Here is a 17,067-nt window from a genome sequence, read left to right as displayed (position 1 = left end):
CAGGCTGTGGGTAGAGCAGAGCAGAGCAGAGCTACTTGCGTGGGGGGCTGGTGTCAGACCCTCCTGTGTGCAGGCTGTGGGTAGAGCAGAGCAGAACCACTTGATTGGGGGTCTAGTATCAGACCCTCCTGTGTGCAGGCTCTGGGTAGAGCAGAGCAGAGCCACTTGAGTGGGGGGCTGGTGTCAGACCCTCCTGTGTGCAGGACTTACACGCTATCTGACTTCAAGCCTCAACACCTTCACGGTGAGCCTGGGTAGGGGCCCCAGTGGTCACTGGTAGATTCGGTTCACTGCTCTGGAGACAGGTTGTGCATATCCCAGAGCCCAAGTGTCAACACGGCTGTGGGAATATGCCATGGGGAGGCAGGGTGATGGTGCTGGTGTCCTTGTCCACAAGGATCCTACAGGCTGCCATGTGCAGGACTTGCCTGTCCTAGAGATGCAGTAACTGAAATTCGGTTTCAGTTGGCCCTTCTTATTTTATTTGCACTAGGAAATACCTATTCTGGGCTTGAATTATCTCACCATTGTTTATAAGAATGTTTTTGTAATTGAGTACTTGCTGGAGCTGGCGCCTACTAACTCCAAAGAGCTGATTATTGATTTTTCAGAAATCTTGCAAGCCAGTTTTTTCACCATGGCGATTGGCAAACTCTGTGACCTACCCCTCACATCCCACCCACAGCCAGTGAAACATTCACCAGTGCCCCACTTCACAAGTATATGTCCTTGCTTTTTACTCTTATAAAGAATCTCTGAGGGACATGGAATTGGCTGATTTCTCCTGGGGAATCAGGAAAGCAGGAGTGTTAAGGGAGTTCTCTGTGGTCCCTGCATCTCTGGCACTGCTTAGGAGTGGAACATGTCTCTTTCCTTCAGTGGCAGTAGTCTTTCTATCAAGTAGGACCAGCTTTTTGATGAACTGTGTCTTGGCAGAATGTCCCGCCGCTCTTCAGACTTAAGTACTGTATTAGCACTTTATGGTGAAAGGTTAGGGAAAGCAAAACAAATTGCATATTTCATCGTTTGTGGACATGTATGCAGTCGCGCCTGTTGCCTTCAGCCTATTCCATGTACAGTGGAAAGAGCATAAATGCTACCATACTTCATCATCTCAGTTGTTTGAAAATACACACTAAATGACTTCAGTGAGCTAAGGCCATGTTTAGTTTGGGTTCTTTAGTCACTTGAATTACAGTATTAACACGTATTTAATTTTAGTTTTTACTCTTTATGGGCTCATTCTGGTTGCTGAACATTTAACTTTATTCTGGAAAAGCAGCTAATTAACTTTGTACTGTAATGTATTAAGCTTCCTGCTCTTTTGCACTTTTGCTTGGCTACTGCTTGAGAAATCATTAGGGATTCTCTTCCATTTTCTTATTAAGAGATTTGAAATCTTTTGGATCCTGTAGTGATTTTAGTACTTTAAATAGAAAAAAATACATAAATAAAATGTGACAGTAACTTTATTAGCCAGATTTGGCTTATATATTCGTATTTATCCTGGGCTTAATTTATGGAGCTTTCCATGCATGTAAGTAACAAATAAATAGTGTTTTGTTTTTATTTCTGTTACTGTTGAATAGAAAGTAAGGTGTGAAGCAGGCAGATGCCTGGGTTTCGTGTGTCGCTGTGCAGAGATGAAAGTGGAGCTTTCCTTCCAGACTGTAGAGTCTCACAGCCCCCAGAGGGGGCGCTCACAGCAGCCCTCTTCATTCACTCTGCAGAGGCCTGTCCTCTGCCCACTGGATGCCAGCAGCACCTTCCTAGTTAGGACACTCAAAACTGTTTTTGGACATTGCCTCTCTGGGAAGCCAAATTGCCCCCATTTGAGAATTACTGCTCTATAAGAATCTCACAAGTCTTTTTAATTACATTGACTTGGTAGCTTAATTGTTAAAAATGTTGAAACAGGGGTTCCAGCGTCCCTGAGAATGATCGGTTGGCTTCCATAGCTGCTGAATTGCAGTTTAGGTCCTTGAGTCGTCACTCAAGCCCCACGGAGGAGCGAGATGGTGAGTGTTTTCAGATGGCAGCTGCATTCACGAGCAGCTCTTCACCTGTCTCAGGGCACCAGTTTCTGTGGTTCACACCGTTATGAGGGTTCCTTTATGATTCCTTTATTCATGCCTGTCCAGAGGAATGACAATAAGAAGCAACAGAGCTTTATGAGAAGTTTAATGCTAAATATACTGGCTTTTTATTATAGATGCCTTTTTAGCTGTATTTGTATTTTCTAGGTTTGCTTTTTTCTAGTAATCAAAAAGTTACTCTTGATATTTCCATTATTGAGTACTTTTATTCATTCTAAAAGTACAAAATGCTCTGTGCATGTGGATCATACATAGGTCTTAAAATGCAGCCTGTGGGAGTCTTCGCTCAGAGCATGTCCCTGCTCTCAGCAGGGCTGGGCTCCTGAAGTCACCTTCTTGAATGGTTTCCCCGAGGAATCCCACGTCTGTGCAGTATTCTATTGTTTGTTACTTGTGGAAAGTTTGATGCAGTTAAAATCCTGTAACCCCTATTAACAACTACTCAGTTTGGTGCAATTTTCTAGAATTGACTAGGGAGAGTTTCTCACGTCTACATCAGATACACTAGAAGGAGTCATCAGAAAGGACAGGTGGATGGTGACCACTGCCATTCACCAGTTTAGCTCTTGTTTGCAAGCATATTTATTTCATAAATCTTAATTTGTATAAAAACATACTTCTTGCAGAACCAGCATATCCAAGAGGTGATTCAAGTGGGTCAACACGAAGAAGTTGGGAACTTCGGACACTTATTAGCCAGACTAAAGGTAAGACAAAGAAGGTTGAATTCTAAATGTTTATGCGTAAGGTGGGCAGTTTCAGGTAAAATTTGCTTTAGCTTCTGAGTTATTAGCTCTTCTGCATTACTGTTTTGTGATCTCTTTTATATCTCTGACATTACTTTTTATGTATATTTTTTTCTTTTAACAAATTGTATATAAAACCAGCACATTGTACCCCATAATTTCATTAATGTATGCAAATATGACTTAATAAAAAAAAAAGAAAAAGAAAAAAATTATAAGCGCCTTTGGATCAAGAATATGTCTTAACTCATTTTTATAGTCTTAAAGTAGCTCAGCACAATTATTTGGAGTATAAAAAATATTTGTGAAGTAAGTAACTGTTCACTTTTTATACTAAGAAATTGAGGGAGAGAACTTCTAAGGTAAGAGATTGATCAGTATCAATCAAAAGAATAAGTAGCAGGAAAATCACTGTTGAAGCACTTCATGTCTACAAAATGTTTCATGTATTTTTTTTGTCACAATAGTTTTGAGCAGCAGGCAGAATAGATCTTGCTGTCTTTTCACAGATGATAAAGCAGTTTGAGGGCTAATGTGCTCAAAGTAAGCCAGGCCGGGGCTGGGGCTAGAAGGCACGTCTGTCTCCAAGTGCAGTGCTCTTCCCACTGTAGCACCCTGTGAGTGGTGTGTGACTGATTAGAAGAGTATTTGTCCCACCAGGGCCCAGAACAATCTGGAAGGATTTCACGGAGGGACAAGGCTGAGCTGGCCTTTGAAGGGAAGACAGGTTTGCAGCATGCCAAAAGAAATGTTTGGGAAGAAACATACCTGGAGGCCTAGTAATTACTGAACAGACCAGCAGCACTAGATTGGCTGGTGTGGATATAAGTGCGGGTGAAATTGCAAGGGGAGCGGAGATCAGCTTGTGGACAGCCTTCAGTGACTGGTTAAATAATTAAGGCCTCACCTAAAGGTGGTGGCTCACACCTGTAATCCTAGCACTCTGGGAGACTGAAGTGGATAGATTGCCTAAGCTCGTGAGTTGAAGACCCGCCTGAGTCAGAGTGAGACCCCGTCTCTAAAAATAACCAGGCATTATGGCAGGTGCCTGTAGTGCTAGCTACTTGGGAGGCTCAGGCAAGAGGATCTCTTAGGCCCATGAGTTTGACATTGCTGTGAGCTCTGCTGCCACCACACTCTACCGGGGGTGACAAAGTGAGACTCTGTCTCCAAAAAAAAAAGCCAGTTAACTTGCCATTGTCAAACACCTAGAAAATTGGAAGGCCAGGATGTATCTCAGGCATTCTAATTGTTGGGGTGCTTACTCTGCACTCATCCCAGAGAAGGGGAAAGCCGTTCCCTCCTCATCGGAGATGGCATCCTACAGGAGGTCTGCTGTTGTGGCCAAGCTGTGTAAGTAGGGCTTACTCACCAGGTACTGTGGTACAAAGAAGATACGGCTGGCAGAGGGAAAAGTGTAAATAGAGCCACACCCCACCTTATTGGCTTCTTGATATACTAAATAATCAGTAAAGTGAAGTGAAAAATTGTTTAGCGTGTTTCCTAAGAGTCTTTCTGTTGGGCTAGTGTGAAGACTCAGAGAAGATAAGCTGGGTCCAAATTCTGCAGAGCTTTGAATCCCATACGAAGGAGTTGGGTTTTGGGTTAATACGTAGTGGATAACCATGAAATACATTTATGTGGGAAAGTCACCTGATCACATTTTATGTTCTAATCATTCTGGCACACAACAGTGGACTGGAGAGGAGAACTCAGAGGCCGGCAGGTAACTGCAGTAGTCTAATCAAGAGGAAATAGTTTTTGTCCAACTAGCTCATATTTCATGTGTTCTAGAATTATTAGATTTTAAAGGACTTTAATTCATCTGCTATTTATCTCAATATATAGTGATAAGCCTTGCTATAATGGAGTACTAATGCATAGTGCTGTGTGTTTTTTTTTGTTTGTTTTGTTTTATTGGGAGACAGAGTGTCAGTCTTTTGCCTAGGCTAGAGTGCTGTGACGTCATCATAGCTCACAGCAACCTCAAACTCCTGGGATCAAGTGATCCTCATGCCTCAGCCCCTTGAGTAGCTGGGACTACAGGCACCTGCTACAACAACCCGCTAATTTTTCTGTTTTTAGTAGAGAGGGGGTCTGGTTGGTCTCAAACTCCATGTCTCAAGTGATCCTCCTGCTTTGGTGCTCAGGCTGGTCTCAAACTCCATGTCTCAAGTGATCCTCCTGCTTTGGGCCTCCCCGAGTACTCAGGTTACAGGCTGAGCCCCCACACCTGGCCATATTGCCCTGTTTTTTTTTTGTTACCACCCTGGTATATTGCCTTGTTTTTCTTATTACATGTTGGAAAATTGACTTGACATCAGTGATTGGACTGAGTTTGCTGTTGTCTTTGCAGATACTGCTTCTAAGCAAGGGCCCATCGAAGCAATCCAGAAATCAGTCCGATTGTTTGAAGAGAAGAGGTATCGAGAAATGAGGAGAAAGAATATCATTGGTCAAGTTTGTGATACTCCTAAGTCCTATGATAACGTTATGCATGTCGGCTTGAGGAAGGTGACCTTCAAGTGGCAGAGAGGAAACAAAATTGGTAAGGAAACTAAGAAACGTGGTGTGAAGATGATCTCTGCTAGAAATAGCAGTAGTTAACACTTTTCTAGGTTAAATCCTATATTGTTGGTTGTCTTTTCTATAGACAAGGCAAATATGCATTGTATCTTTTTGCAGAGGAAGGCCTTGGGTTTTTTGTTGTTTAATTTGTAAAACATTCTAAGAGTAATACAAAGTGAGATTTTAGAAAGAGTTTTTAAAATAGTTCATTAAACTGGATCATTTTGCTTTGGGACTCCAGAAGCTGCCAGTAATTTTACTCATTTGTTCTAGTCTGTATTCTTTTTTACTTCCTACAAGAGCATTGAACATTTCTTAACTAATTAATTTCCAGGTAAAACTGCTCCTTGTGACATAACTGGGATGGATTGTGTGAGGGAAGAAGCCTGATTATATTTGCCTAGGCTAGAGTGCTGTAACGTCAATTGCTTGACAATTATCTGTCAAGCATTTAGGTCTGGAAGGGCACACACAGTTGTAATATAGGGCTCTGTTAGCCTCAAGTACTTTATAAGTTATATTAATTGTTGCTATCTATTTTGTTCAGCTATATGTCCCTTGGGTTAATATCGCAGAAGGTCTGTCAGGAGAATGTCTGCTCCCACACCCTCCTGGACATGCACCGGAGAGCACAGATAGTGGCCAGGTTCACTCCTGGCCACCTCCTTCTGCCCCCACCCTGTCCCTCCTTGAGGGGCAGGAGGGCGCAGAAGTGTGCACCAGGGCTGATTATTGGTCATCTTCATGCCTCTCCCAGCATTTGCCTAAGTCAGTTCTATTCTATTTAAAGATAATTATAGATAAGATGTATTGAGGAGATTGCTTAACTTTAGTTTTATTAGGAAACATTCAGAACTGTTGTAAGTCTTAGAACAGTATGCTGCAGTAAACATAGTATAGATGAATATGCATCCAGAATAATCAGACAATATTATTTGTAAGTTCAAATGACTTCACACAACCTACCTATGGTGACTGAAGGAGGAGCCTGCTCCTATCGTTCACAGGAGAAGGCCAGTATGGGAAAGTCTACACCTGCATCAGCGTCGACACAGGGGAGCTGATGGCCATGAAGGAGGTGAGTCATCTGCATACTGGGCGCCCCGGGCTCCGTAAAGACACTGGTGATGATTCATTTCTTTGTGCAGAGGGCATCTGTATTGAGTTCTCTAGGCCTGAGTCCTGCTTTTTTAGCATTTAGACAGTCAGGACCAACTAGGTAGATGTACTCAGGTAACATTTATGGACAGTGAAGCTGTTTATGATTTGAGTGAGGGCAACGATACGCAAATAATCCTAAGACAGTACAGGTTGGTATCAGAAGTGCAGAACAGAGGGAGGCAGAAATAAAGTTTGACGGAGGCTTAGAAGAGAATAGTTATGGTTACGTCTGATAGAGGGGATTTTGGAAGGAGATAACACTTGTGATAAGCTTCAAAAATAAGTAACATTTTATCAGCTAGATGGGAAGTGGGAAAGAGATGGGCAAGTACTAGGAAACAAGGTTTGTTATTGTCCAGTGTGACTTGAAGGGGAGGAGGGTGCGAGGTGTTCCCGGCAGCCGCCCTCTCCCAGGAGTGCTCCCTCCCTGCACGCCTCTGCTGTGTGTGGCGCTTACTGTGCCCCCTCCACGTCTTCCTGCAGCTTGGTCGTCAGCTTTTCTCCTTTTTTTGTTAATTGGCACATAAGTCTGAGTCTTTATGGGGTACGATATGATGTCTTGATCCATATCTATATAGAATGTGGAGTGACTGAGTCAAGCTAATATCATCACCTCACTTACCATTTTTTTCTTTGTGGTAAGACATTTGAAATTTGCTCTCAGTAGTTTTGAAATACATATTATTAACTGTAGTCACCTTTGTGACAACACATGGGTGAACCTGGAAGACACTATGCTGAGGGAAATAAACCAGGTACAGACAAAGAATTACCCCATGATGTCATTTACGTGTAGAATCGAAAAAGGTTATAAACTTCTGAAGGGCAAAGCTGTATCTTTTAATCTTGCCCTGAACCTACACACCAGGGGCCGCTCACTGAATGCTTCATGTTTTTGGTAATTCAGTCTGCAGTTGTGACAGTGGTCTCATTAGCTGCCATCTCATCACATACTCCAAAGCAAGCTGGTTTAGTTCATAAGGAACAACCAAGGTAAGAAAATCTGGAAGTCAGGTCACAGACAGACGGCACACAGTCCTGTGGGTTTGGATACAGAAACGTCAGCGGGCTTATGGTGGTCGTATGTTACAGCACCAACAGTAACCAGCAAATTGCCTTTTTCAGATTCGATTTCAACCTAATGACCATAAGACTATCAAGGAAACTGCAGATGAATTGAAGATATTTGAAGGCATCAAACACCCCAATCTGGTTCGGTATTTTGGTGTGGAGCTGCACAGAGTAAGGCGACTCTCATGACACTGCTTTGTGTGAGGAATCAGTAAGGGCACAGACTGGAGTCCTGTTCTACATCACAGGTCTTCTCATTTCAGAGCACAGTAACTTTGCCTAATTCTCAGGAAATCTCCATGAGTTACATCATTTCTGCCTTCTCTCTGAAACTAGAGGAGTTCCTCCTAAAATGTAAGTTGTAGACTGTAGTCTCAACCCAACATCGTAAAGCACTGAAACCCATCCTGCCAGTCAGAAGATTCTTCTAAAATGCCCCTTCCACCACGTCTTGTGACTTGTTTTCTCCATTTTTTTTGCTGAACCATCGTTGAGTAATATTGTGAAATGGGGAAAATTCAGACCTCAGACTCATGTTCCCCCTCGTGTTTAAAGAGAAACACGCTGGGGGAAAGGGTGACTTGGAGCATCCTGGTATAGAGCACAGCTGCCAGGGGAAGTTGGATTTGATCATTTTTAAAAATTCATTTTTGAAAAGGATGTGTTTCAGTACTTAATAATTATATCCGTAGGGACAGCCCTGTTGGTCCCTGTCTGAGATTATATAGCAGACTTAATTTCAAAGGACTGTAGAAATTTATGCCCTGTGATTTGGAGATGTTCTTATCCCAACAAGCTGTGTAATTCCAGACAGAGGAGGCAGGAAGACACTTCTATAGAAGACTTAGAAATGATCGTTACAAGACACACTCAGTATCACAGTATCAGGATGGCAAGTGTAGTTAGCGTACCACAGGAAGGAGACTCCTCTGGGGCGTGGTCTGTGAAGTGTTTCAGATTTTTCACTTAGTGCACACAGAAGGAAAATCGTAAACACAGTCCCGGATTGTATTCTTCCCACAGGAAGAAATGTACATCTTCATGGAGTACTGTGATGAGGGCACACTGGAAGAGGTGTCGAGGCTGGGCCTTCAGGAGCACGTGATTAGGCTGTACTCAAAGCAGATCACCGTTGCAATCAACGTCCTCCACGAGCATGGCATAGTTCACCGTGACATCAAAGGTAATCCCACAGGTGCATCCACACGCAGTAGGCGTGCCAAAGACACTTGTTCCCACTCCCACATACTGTTTTCTAGATTGAAATACCTTTACTTTAAATGTGCTTTAAAAAAGAGAATCCTATGTTAAGAAACAATATAGAAGTCACGTCACCATCCAATGAAGGGTACCCAGTTTAACATTGTTTTTAGAAGGTTTGCTATTTTTATAAGCTGATTTGGTATACCTGAATACTTCCTACACATTTATGATTAAAACAGCCTTTATCCTGGGTCAAGATTCCTATTTATTTACATATGAAAGTTGTGAATATGTAAAGGAACAGTAAATCAGAAATGCCTATCTAAGTCATATGTGAGACTGTTTTTGGAGACAGGAGTAACCACCAAAGTGGAGTTTTGCTAGAGGTTATTTGGTCATGCTGGTTCATTAAAAGTGCTTTTGTCTTCTGGCATGAGGGAATTAACTGTGCTTCTGTCTCAGAACTATCACCGTGGCATTGGCCTTAACCACTCTGTGCCCTGGACTTTGGTATTTGGGAGTCTTGGCGATAACTAAAGTGGGACAGTATTTCTGTGTCTAATTGGCCCTAGTGAAGGGTTTCAGTCTGCATACACTTAACAATTGGCCTGACTTCTGACCAGGGCCTGGACCCAGTCTAGGGGCCTGTTCTGGATTACGCCAGAGTCTGCCTTTGTCCGAGTGTGAGACGTTTGTACTCCACAGGGAGCTCACCCACATGTGCCAGTCTGGTTGGCTGCCTGCCTGCCTGCCCATCACACTACTCTGCAGTCTGGGGCCTCTCTGGGTGTTTGCTTAATTTGCTCTTTTTCAGGCCATGGCATTGCTCATTTCTGGTCATTCTGCACAAACACCATATTCCTTCTCTGTTCAATGTCACAAAATGCTATCTTCTGTTACAGTCCAGTGGCACAATGAGAATTTCTCAGAGTCCTTCAGTTGGGTCAGCCTATTGGTGTCCTTACCAAATACTTCATAGTTGGGCATGGCTTCATTCTTATGAACAGTGTAGGCTAGTTCTAGAAGGCCAGGTCCCCACTGTGTTGTCCACTGTTGGATCGCCATCTCTGGGCCACTCAAGTCACAAGGACTAAACTCTTTGGCTCATCGTATAGCCGCTTGTTTAATTTGAGTGATTGTGTGTTGCCTTTTGAAAGAGGTGCCAGAGACGTGATGCCAGAAATGGGCGACTTAGTTAGAGCCATAGTATGTTACACCCTGTGGCAGAAGGCCGCGCTGCCCTGAGAGATGAGCAATGTGCCGGGCTCCAGCTGGACACCACTCAGCCATGTACTTTGCTTTAGAAATATCTTAAAGTTACAGAACATTCGTTTTTAGTCATACTCAAGAAAATCTAGGCTCGGTGCCTGTGACTCAAGTGGGTAAGGTGCCAGCCACATACATCTAAGGTGGCAAGTTCAAATCCAGCCCAGGACCGCCAAACAACAATGATGGCTGCAACCAAAAAATAGCCAGGCATTGTGGTGGGCATCTGTGGTCCCAGCTGCTTGGGAGGTTGAGGCAGGAGACTCGGTTGAGCCCAGGAGTTGGAGGTTGCTGTGAGCTGTGATGCCATGGCACTCTACCCAGGGGATAGCTTGAGGCTCTGTCTCAAAAAAAAAAAAAAAAGAAAATCCAAAAGTGGTCCCAGCTCCAACTCTAAAAACCCCACAGTCTGTGCAATACTTCTTATCTCCATGGCACTTCTGTACAAGAAGCTGCCGAGTGCACACAGCTCTTATTTTCAGGGACTTCTGTCACAAACATTGTGTTTTGTGTTTTTAATGTTAGAATTTGTGTATTTCAGTTTGGAGTTTACTAGTCAAAGCCACCTGCACTGATGTTGAAATGTCTTTGCTTTGTATTGACTTTTGTTTTGACAAATGTTTTTGTGATTGTATTTTATAAATAGTTCCCTAATCTTTTATGTTAGTCTGTGAATGATGTGGCAGTGGTTTAGGTCACCATGTGAGCTTTACATTGCTTGCGTTGGATTTCAGAGGCATTTAACCACTGCTTGTTTCTTGTTAGGTGCCAATATCTTCCTTACCTCATCTGGACTGATCAAGCTGGGAGATTTTGGATGCTCAGTAAAGCTTAAAAACAATGCCCAGACCATGCCCGGTGAAGTAAATAGCACGCTGGGGACAGCAGGTAGGGACCAGTCTGATCAGCCTCTGCACCCCAACTCATCACAGTGTGCTTGGTACGCGGGCCCGACCTTCATACCTGTCGGTCGGGACTTGGAGGGCAGGTAGAGGCTCCCAGCCACAAAGAACTGCTGCCCTTCACACTTGGGCTCCCTCTGAGCACAGTTGGCAGATGGGTAAATTAAATTTCTCCTTAAAGCCTCTTTTTCTTCCCAGAAAAACCCTTGTTTGTATTGGTTTTATTAAGACTAATTCTAGTCCTAATTACACTATGGTTAAATGGTACTTATTCATTTTGATAATTTAGTGTCATAAAATTTTGCCTCTTCTTTTGTAGTTTAAATTTCTTATTTTAATAGGGAATACAATTTATTTGAAAATTTGCACATTCAAAAAAATTTTTTAAAAGAGAGTTTGTCCCCTAAAAAGTCCATTCAATAAGTAGATTTGAAATACCTATTTAAGTTTTTGATATTTCCTATTATGTAACTCAAGGATAGAATATTATAAGTATCAGATTATTGCTTAGCTTTACTAATACATGGTCTGTGTGTAATTACTAATGACTGTACCTGTGACTTTAAAAGCATACATGGCACCTGAGGTCATCACTCGCGCTAAAGGAGAAGGCCATGGGCGAGCAGCTGACATCTGGAGTCTGGGGTGTGTTGTCATAGAGATGGTGACTGGGAAGGTAAGCAGAGCCCATACCTGGGGGAGGAACTTCAGGAGGGCACTGTACACTGGCAGAACAGTGACTATGGTTTGACTATTAGCAGCACTTTGGACACATTTTCTGTGAAATAGGCATCATGTTTAAAGACGCAAATGTGACTTCTCAAAAGATAACATTAAGAATAAGACAACTGACAAACTATGAACCCAGTAGTTAGAAGGCATACACCATAGAGAACTCTTACAAGTGAATTCAAAGAGGTGTATGCCTTGAATTAAAACACAGAGAAGCAAGTTTGAAAACTTAGGTCACTATGGCGGCGCCTGTGGCTCAAAGGAGTAGGGTGCTGGCCCCATATGCCAGAGGTGGCAGGTTCAAGCCCAGCCGCAGCCAAAAACTGCAAAAAAAAAAAAAAAAAGAAAACTTAGGTCACAGGAAGGCTGCACATGGATACTACTACTACTAGTAGCAGCTTTAGCATAACTGCCAAAGCTGGGAAGCAGCCAAGATGGACAAACAGCTGTCCCCACACAAAGGAGCACTACTCAGTGATAAAGAGAGACGTGCTGTAGAGCCACAGAAGACGTGGAGGAACCTGAAATGCACACGGCCACGTGAGGAAAGACCCAGCCTGATAAGGTTACGAGCCGTGACTCCATCTGCGTGACCTTCTGAAAGAGACAGAACTATTGGGATGGTAGAAAGATCACTGGTCGCCAGGGTTTCGGGAGGCAGGGATGGATAGGTGGAGCACAGGGGACGTGTAGGGCACGGATGGCCACGCTCGTCAGTATGCGTGTGTCCAGGCCCACAGAGTGTGCTGCACAGCGGACCCTGACGCCCCTTTGTTACAGTGATGTGTCGCCAAGAGGATCCCACCAATGCCAGGGATAGATAATACCACAGAGGAAACAGGGCAGTGGGAGGAAGACGATGTGAGAACTCCCTGTACCTTCCAGTTAATGTTTCTGTAAATGCAAACCCATTCTAAAAAATTGTCTATTAATGTCAGAAAAAAAGTGAAAAGTTAATCGGCCTCACTAATCAGAATTTTACATTTAAAAGTTAAATTTTAGCTTTTACTTAATATGTGAATGACATTTTAGTATTACTTGTGGTTAAGGTGTAAGGAGAAACAGATATATTATAGACAGAAATTCAAAATAGTAGAACTGCTCTGGAGAACAATTTCTAATGTCTCTCAGAATTTTTTTTTGTATCAGTTAGTAGGCAGTATTTTTCTTCTGCAATCATAACTGTCTGTTAGAACTATAAATGTGCTTGCCCTTAAACTAAGAAATTTCTGCTTCTGAAAATTTACCCTCTGATGAAGATAAAACTAATGAGCGAAGATACCCATGTACACAAATGTGTGTACAGTGTTTACAGCAAGAGTTAGGGATCTCTGAAGTGTCACTAACAGGAAACTAGTTAAATTATTAGATAGCTATACCTGATCGCTGCTGAAAAGATTGCACATAATAAGTGCTCGATAAATATTAGCTAATATTATTTCTGTCAGCATTGAGATAGAAAGCTTGCCATGGTTTCTAGATTTTCAGTCAAGCCACATGTAAGAGAAGAGAAAGTTCTCCCACTGAAGAATACACACAGCCGTAACTAGACGGTAGCACACAATCAGAACGCCACACACACTTAGTTCTTTATCCTGTGAATCTGTTTTTCTGGTACAATCATAATGAAATAATCTAAGCTTTGCATTAATGGAATTTTTGTTTTTCAACAACATTGCATAGTAAGCATACTTGTAAGAAAACTGTCTAGTTTTATATGTTTATGACATCTTAATGTATTACATTGCATGGCATGGCTTCTAGATAAGGCTGGACTAGCATCACATCCCAAATAGGGTGGGCAAACTGTGTTGGTCTCCTGTTTTGTTTTGTTTTTTTCAATAAAATTGTATTGGAACAGTCATGCAATCCATTTCCTTGTTGTGTAAGCCGCTTTCTTGCTACCATGAGAGAATTGAATAGTTGTGACAGAGACCATATATGGCCTCTGAGCCTAAAGCATTAACTAGTTGGCTCTTACAGAGAAAATTGGCTGACTCTTTTTTTTTTTTTGCGATAGGTGCTGCCCTTGACTCTTGATGTATATTAATTTTCAGATGCCTAAAAAGAGATTGGGCATTTGCATTTTTTATTCCATGTAATACTAAAACTTGGGTTTGTTTCCTATCTTTTTAGAGGCCTTGGCATGAGTATGAACACAACTTTCAGATTATGTATAAAGTGGGAATGGGACATAAGCCCCCGATCCCTGAAAGATTAAGCCCTGAAGGAAAAGACTTCCTTTCTCACTGCCTTGAAAGTGACCCAAAGATGAGATGGACGGCCAGCCAGCTCCTCGACCATTCATTTGTCAAGGTTTGGCAGATTGCTGGATAATCTTCATATTTAAATATTTTGAGTTCTGTTTGCATCTGGTCCTTGGGGAAATTTGGAAACTTGAAATACTTATATTTTAAATGGAAAGAAACTATATTACTATGCTAAGGATTTTTCCATATTTTTTTCATTTGGAAAAAGTTCATTGAAATTCTGTGTAGTCTGTTTTGATGGAGTGTTTGAAATGCACTTGAGACAGTTAAATGGAGTTTCAAGTGGGTTTGAATGAAAGACACAGTTTTTATTCTCGAGGTACAAACTTTACTTGGAGGGTAGACAGGTTAGTAGTGACTTAATACAGGAGCTCTTCAGATGGTATATGGTCTCTGAGAAGAGGAATTGGATGCAGTCAGGTAGTCTTGGGTGTTATTTTCTCTAGGAAGAGCTGCCTAAGCTGTTGGAGAGGGTTTGGTCCAGACAGGAGTGGGGCGGAGGGTACAGCAGGCAAAGGGACGAGGCCAGGGAAGTGGCCTCCTGGAGGGGACACAGTCGAGGAACTCGGGTAAGAGCATCCCATCTGGAGAGCACAGGGCGCTCAAAATGGGAAAAGAGAAGCTGGAAAATTAAGTAGGCACAGCCTGAAGGAATGCCAGTTTTATGGTAAACATGATTTAGTAGTGTTCTAGAAAGACCTTTCTGTGGGGAGGCTAGTTAGGAAGCTTCTGTACAGCTAAAGAAAGCATTGGTGATGTGTGGCCAGGGTGAATTCTCAGCGATATGAGTTGTTTGAGTGGCCCTGGCCGCTCCCTGCTTAGATGTGAAAGTGAATGACGGGAACAGGCTAGGGTGGCTTCCAGGTTTCTGGTTTACATCAGCAGGTCACAGGCTCCAGCTGACACTTGGATGGGGGTAGATGGAGTTGTGGTGTGTTTGGAACATCTGCTGGCAGAGTTCAGATGGGCATTTAGATATGTTGAGCTGGCATGCAGGAGGGACTTGGGCTAGGGGACAGATTACAGATATAGAAGTGTGCTGGGAGAGTCTACAGAAGGGAAAGGGATCAGGATGGAACCTTGAGGAAACAGCACTGGGAGGGCCTGCAGAGGAGCTCACAGCAAAGGAGGAGTGGGGTTAAGGACCAAGCAAGTGGACTGTCTGTGGAGATACTAGGAGTTGTAATTAAGTAACCATTTAGGTCTTAGCTATAAAGTACACAAATGATGTATATTGACCTGAAGTTGTACGTAGACTTTTAAAAAGTCATTTTGAGTCCATTCCCAGACCTCACTTGAGAGCAGTGACTTAGCACTGCCACTGTTGACTGTGTTTCTCAGGCCCTCGACTCTGCCCAGCACAGAGCTGGGAGCATGAGGACGAGCCAAGGGGGCCTTCCTGTAAGAATCGTGGGCACGTGGGTGCGTACACGTCCGCATCTGCACACACTCAGCCCTCTCCTGCTTCCTTGCAGGTTTGCACAGATGAAGAATGAAGCTAGTCAGTCTGTAGCCTGGTAGTGTACAGACTTGGAAAACTCTCTTAATCACTACTGTATGTAATATTTACATAAAGACTGTGCTGAGAAGCAGGATAAGCCTTTTTAACCTTCCACGACTGAAGACTGCACAGGTGACAAGCGTCACTTCTCCTGCTGCTCCTGTTTATCTGACGTGGCACAGGGTCCTCCGGAGGGATGGTGTCCACGAGGTTAAAGAAGCTGCATGTTAAGTGCCATTACTACTGTACACGGACCATCGCCTCTGTCTCCTCTGTTTCTCGCGTGACTGAGAACATGACATCAGTGTAGTGTTTTTGACCTTTCTAGGTTCAAAAGAAGTTGTAGTGTTATCAGGGCATCCCGGACCTTGTTTTTAATCTCTTGTTTGTCGAGTGCACTGACTGTGAAACCTTACCTTTTTTTGTTGTTGGCAAGCTGCAGGTTTGTTATGCAAAAGGCTAATTAATGAAATTTAAGAAAAAGGTTTTTTCAATAAATGGTTTATTTTAGGAAAGCTCAGTTATGCTGTCTTTTAATGGTTAAGAGTTTATGAGCCAACATAGCATGACACTCGTCTTCCTCAGCAGAGGGCGCTCAGTCAAGTGTGCCGAGGAAGGGTGCTGGCTCAGCTGCTCCCTTAGGGTCTAGGGCCGCCTTGCCGCAAGTGAAGGAAGGAGAAGACACTAATGATGTAAGATAGCCCTTTTAATTGTTTTATATTAACCAGCACATTTATAACAGATAAAAGTTTAGTCTTATTGCCACCTGTTGGGGTCTCAGTTTCTTTTTAAGCCAAGTTGTATAGGTGCTAGGTTAATGTAAATACTGCTGAATTATCTCCTGATAAGAAAGCATCTTTTCCAGATTGTAAACATTTCAGCAGTTAGCTTTCTAAAAATACCCCAAATTATATGTCATTGGTGGTGTTCTTTTATTTCTTTTCGCTATTAAATATTTTTTAAAGATTGACCCTGAAGCTTCCTGAAATCTATTTGGAGGATCGCTGACTCACTCCTCACACACAGTAGCTGACCCTGGGTGAGCAAGTTCTGAATTCACCTGCCTCCAGGACAGTAGATCCCTCAGCCAAGAAACTAATCTCTGGAGAATGTTGGCTTCACAAGGATTTATTCAACCACTTAGAATTTTGTTTTAAGATTATATTATTATACGACCTTTTGAGTCATAATTTACATAATATTTGAAGGGTATAGTTTAGTGATTTCTAGGATAGTTATGGAGTTGTGTAAAATGGAATATTCCTCTTAGAATAGTCCATCACCCCAAAAGAACTCGCATGTCCAATTGCAGTCCCTCACTGCGCTTGCCCCCAGCCTCAGCTGACCACTAAGCTGTTTCCTTCTCTGTAGATCTGTCTATTCTGAGCATTTCATGAGTAGAACCCTGCAGTGTGGCCTTCTACCTCTGGCTGCTCTCACTCGGCGTGTTTCTGAGGCTTATCCATGCTGGAGCGTCAGCACGTCCTTACTTTTTACTGCTGGATACTGTTCAGCATTTTTGCTGCATTTGCTGCATTTTGTCTGACCATT

The 17,067-nt window shown here is 42.8% G+C and overlaps 1 protein-coding gene across 9 annotated transcripts in view; it reads left to right on the top strand.

The window, feature by feature from the left end:
• MAP3K4 (mitogen-activated protein kinase kinase kinase 4) overlaps window positions 1-16,036 on the top strand; it is a 118,147-nt gene extending 102,111 nt beyond the window's left edge. For 7 of the 9 annotated variants that reach the window (XM_012806744.1, XM_003792388.1, XM_003792387.2 and 4 more), the window contains 10 exons: window positions 1,918-2,018; window positions 2,723-2,803; window positions 5,199-5,390; window positions 6,418-6,488; window positions 7,697-7,813; window positions 8,666-8,825; window positions 10,877-10,999; window positions 11,583-11,689; window positions 13,882-14,061; window positions 15,491-16,036. In XM_012806744.1, the coding sequence (XP_012662198.1) occupies window positions 1,918-2,018; window positions 2,723-2,803; window positions 5,199-5,390; window positions 6,418-6,488; window positions 7,697-7,813; window positions 8,666-8,825; window positions 10,877-10,999; window positions 11,583-11,689; window positions 13,882-14,061; window positions 15,491-15,511 (1,153 nt within the window). In that variant the 3' untranslated portion in view covers window positions 15,512-16,036. Of the gene's footprint in view, window positions 1-1,917; window positions 2,019-2,722; window positions 2,804-5,198; window positions 5,391-6,417; window positions 6,489-7,696; window positions 7,814-7,905; window positions 7,997-8,665; window positions 8,826-10,876; window positions 11,000-11,582; window positions 11,690-13,881; window positions 14,062-15,490 lie in introns of those variants that run through there. The other 2 variants (XR_001161395.1, XR_002774023.1) reach the window with 2 other exon arrangements.
• Window positions 16,037-17,067: the final 1,031 nt, after the last annotated feature.

This window comes from Otolemur garnettii, unplaced genomic scaffold, assembly GCF_000181295.1.
Source record: "Otolemur garnettii isolate 467f Iridium unplaced genomic scaffold, OtoGar3 scaffold00056, whole genome shotgun sequence".
NCBI classification, from domain to species: domain Eukaryota; kingdom Metazoa; phylum Chordata; class Mammalia; order Primates; family Galagidae; genus Otolemur; species Otolemur garnettii.
Note: the sequence above shows the minus strand (reverse complement) of the source record. Positions and strands in the feature narration are given on the sequence as shown.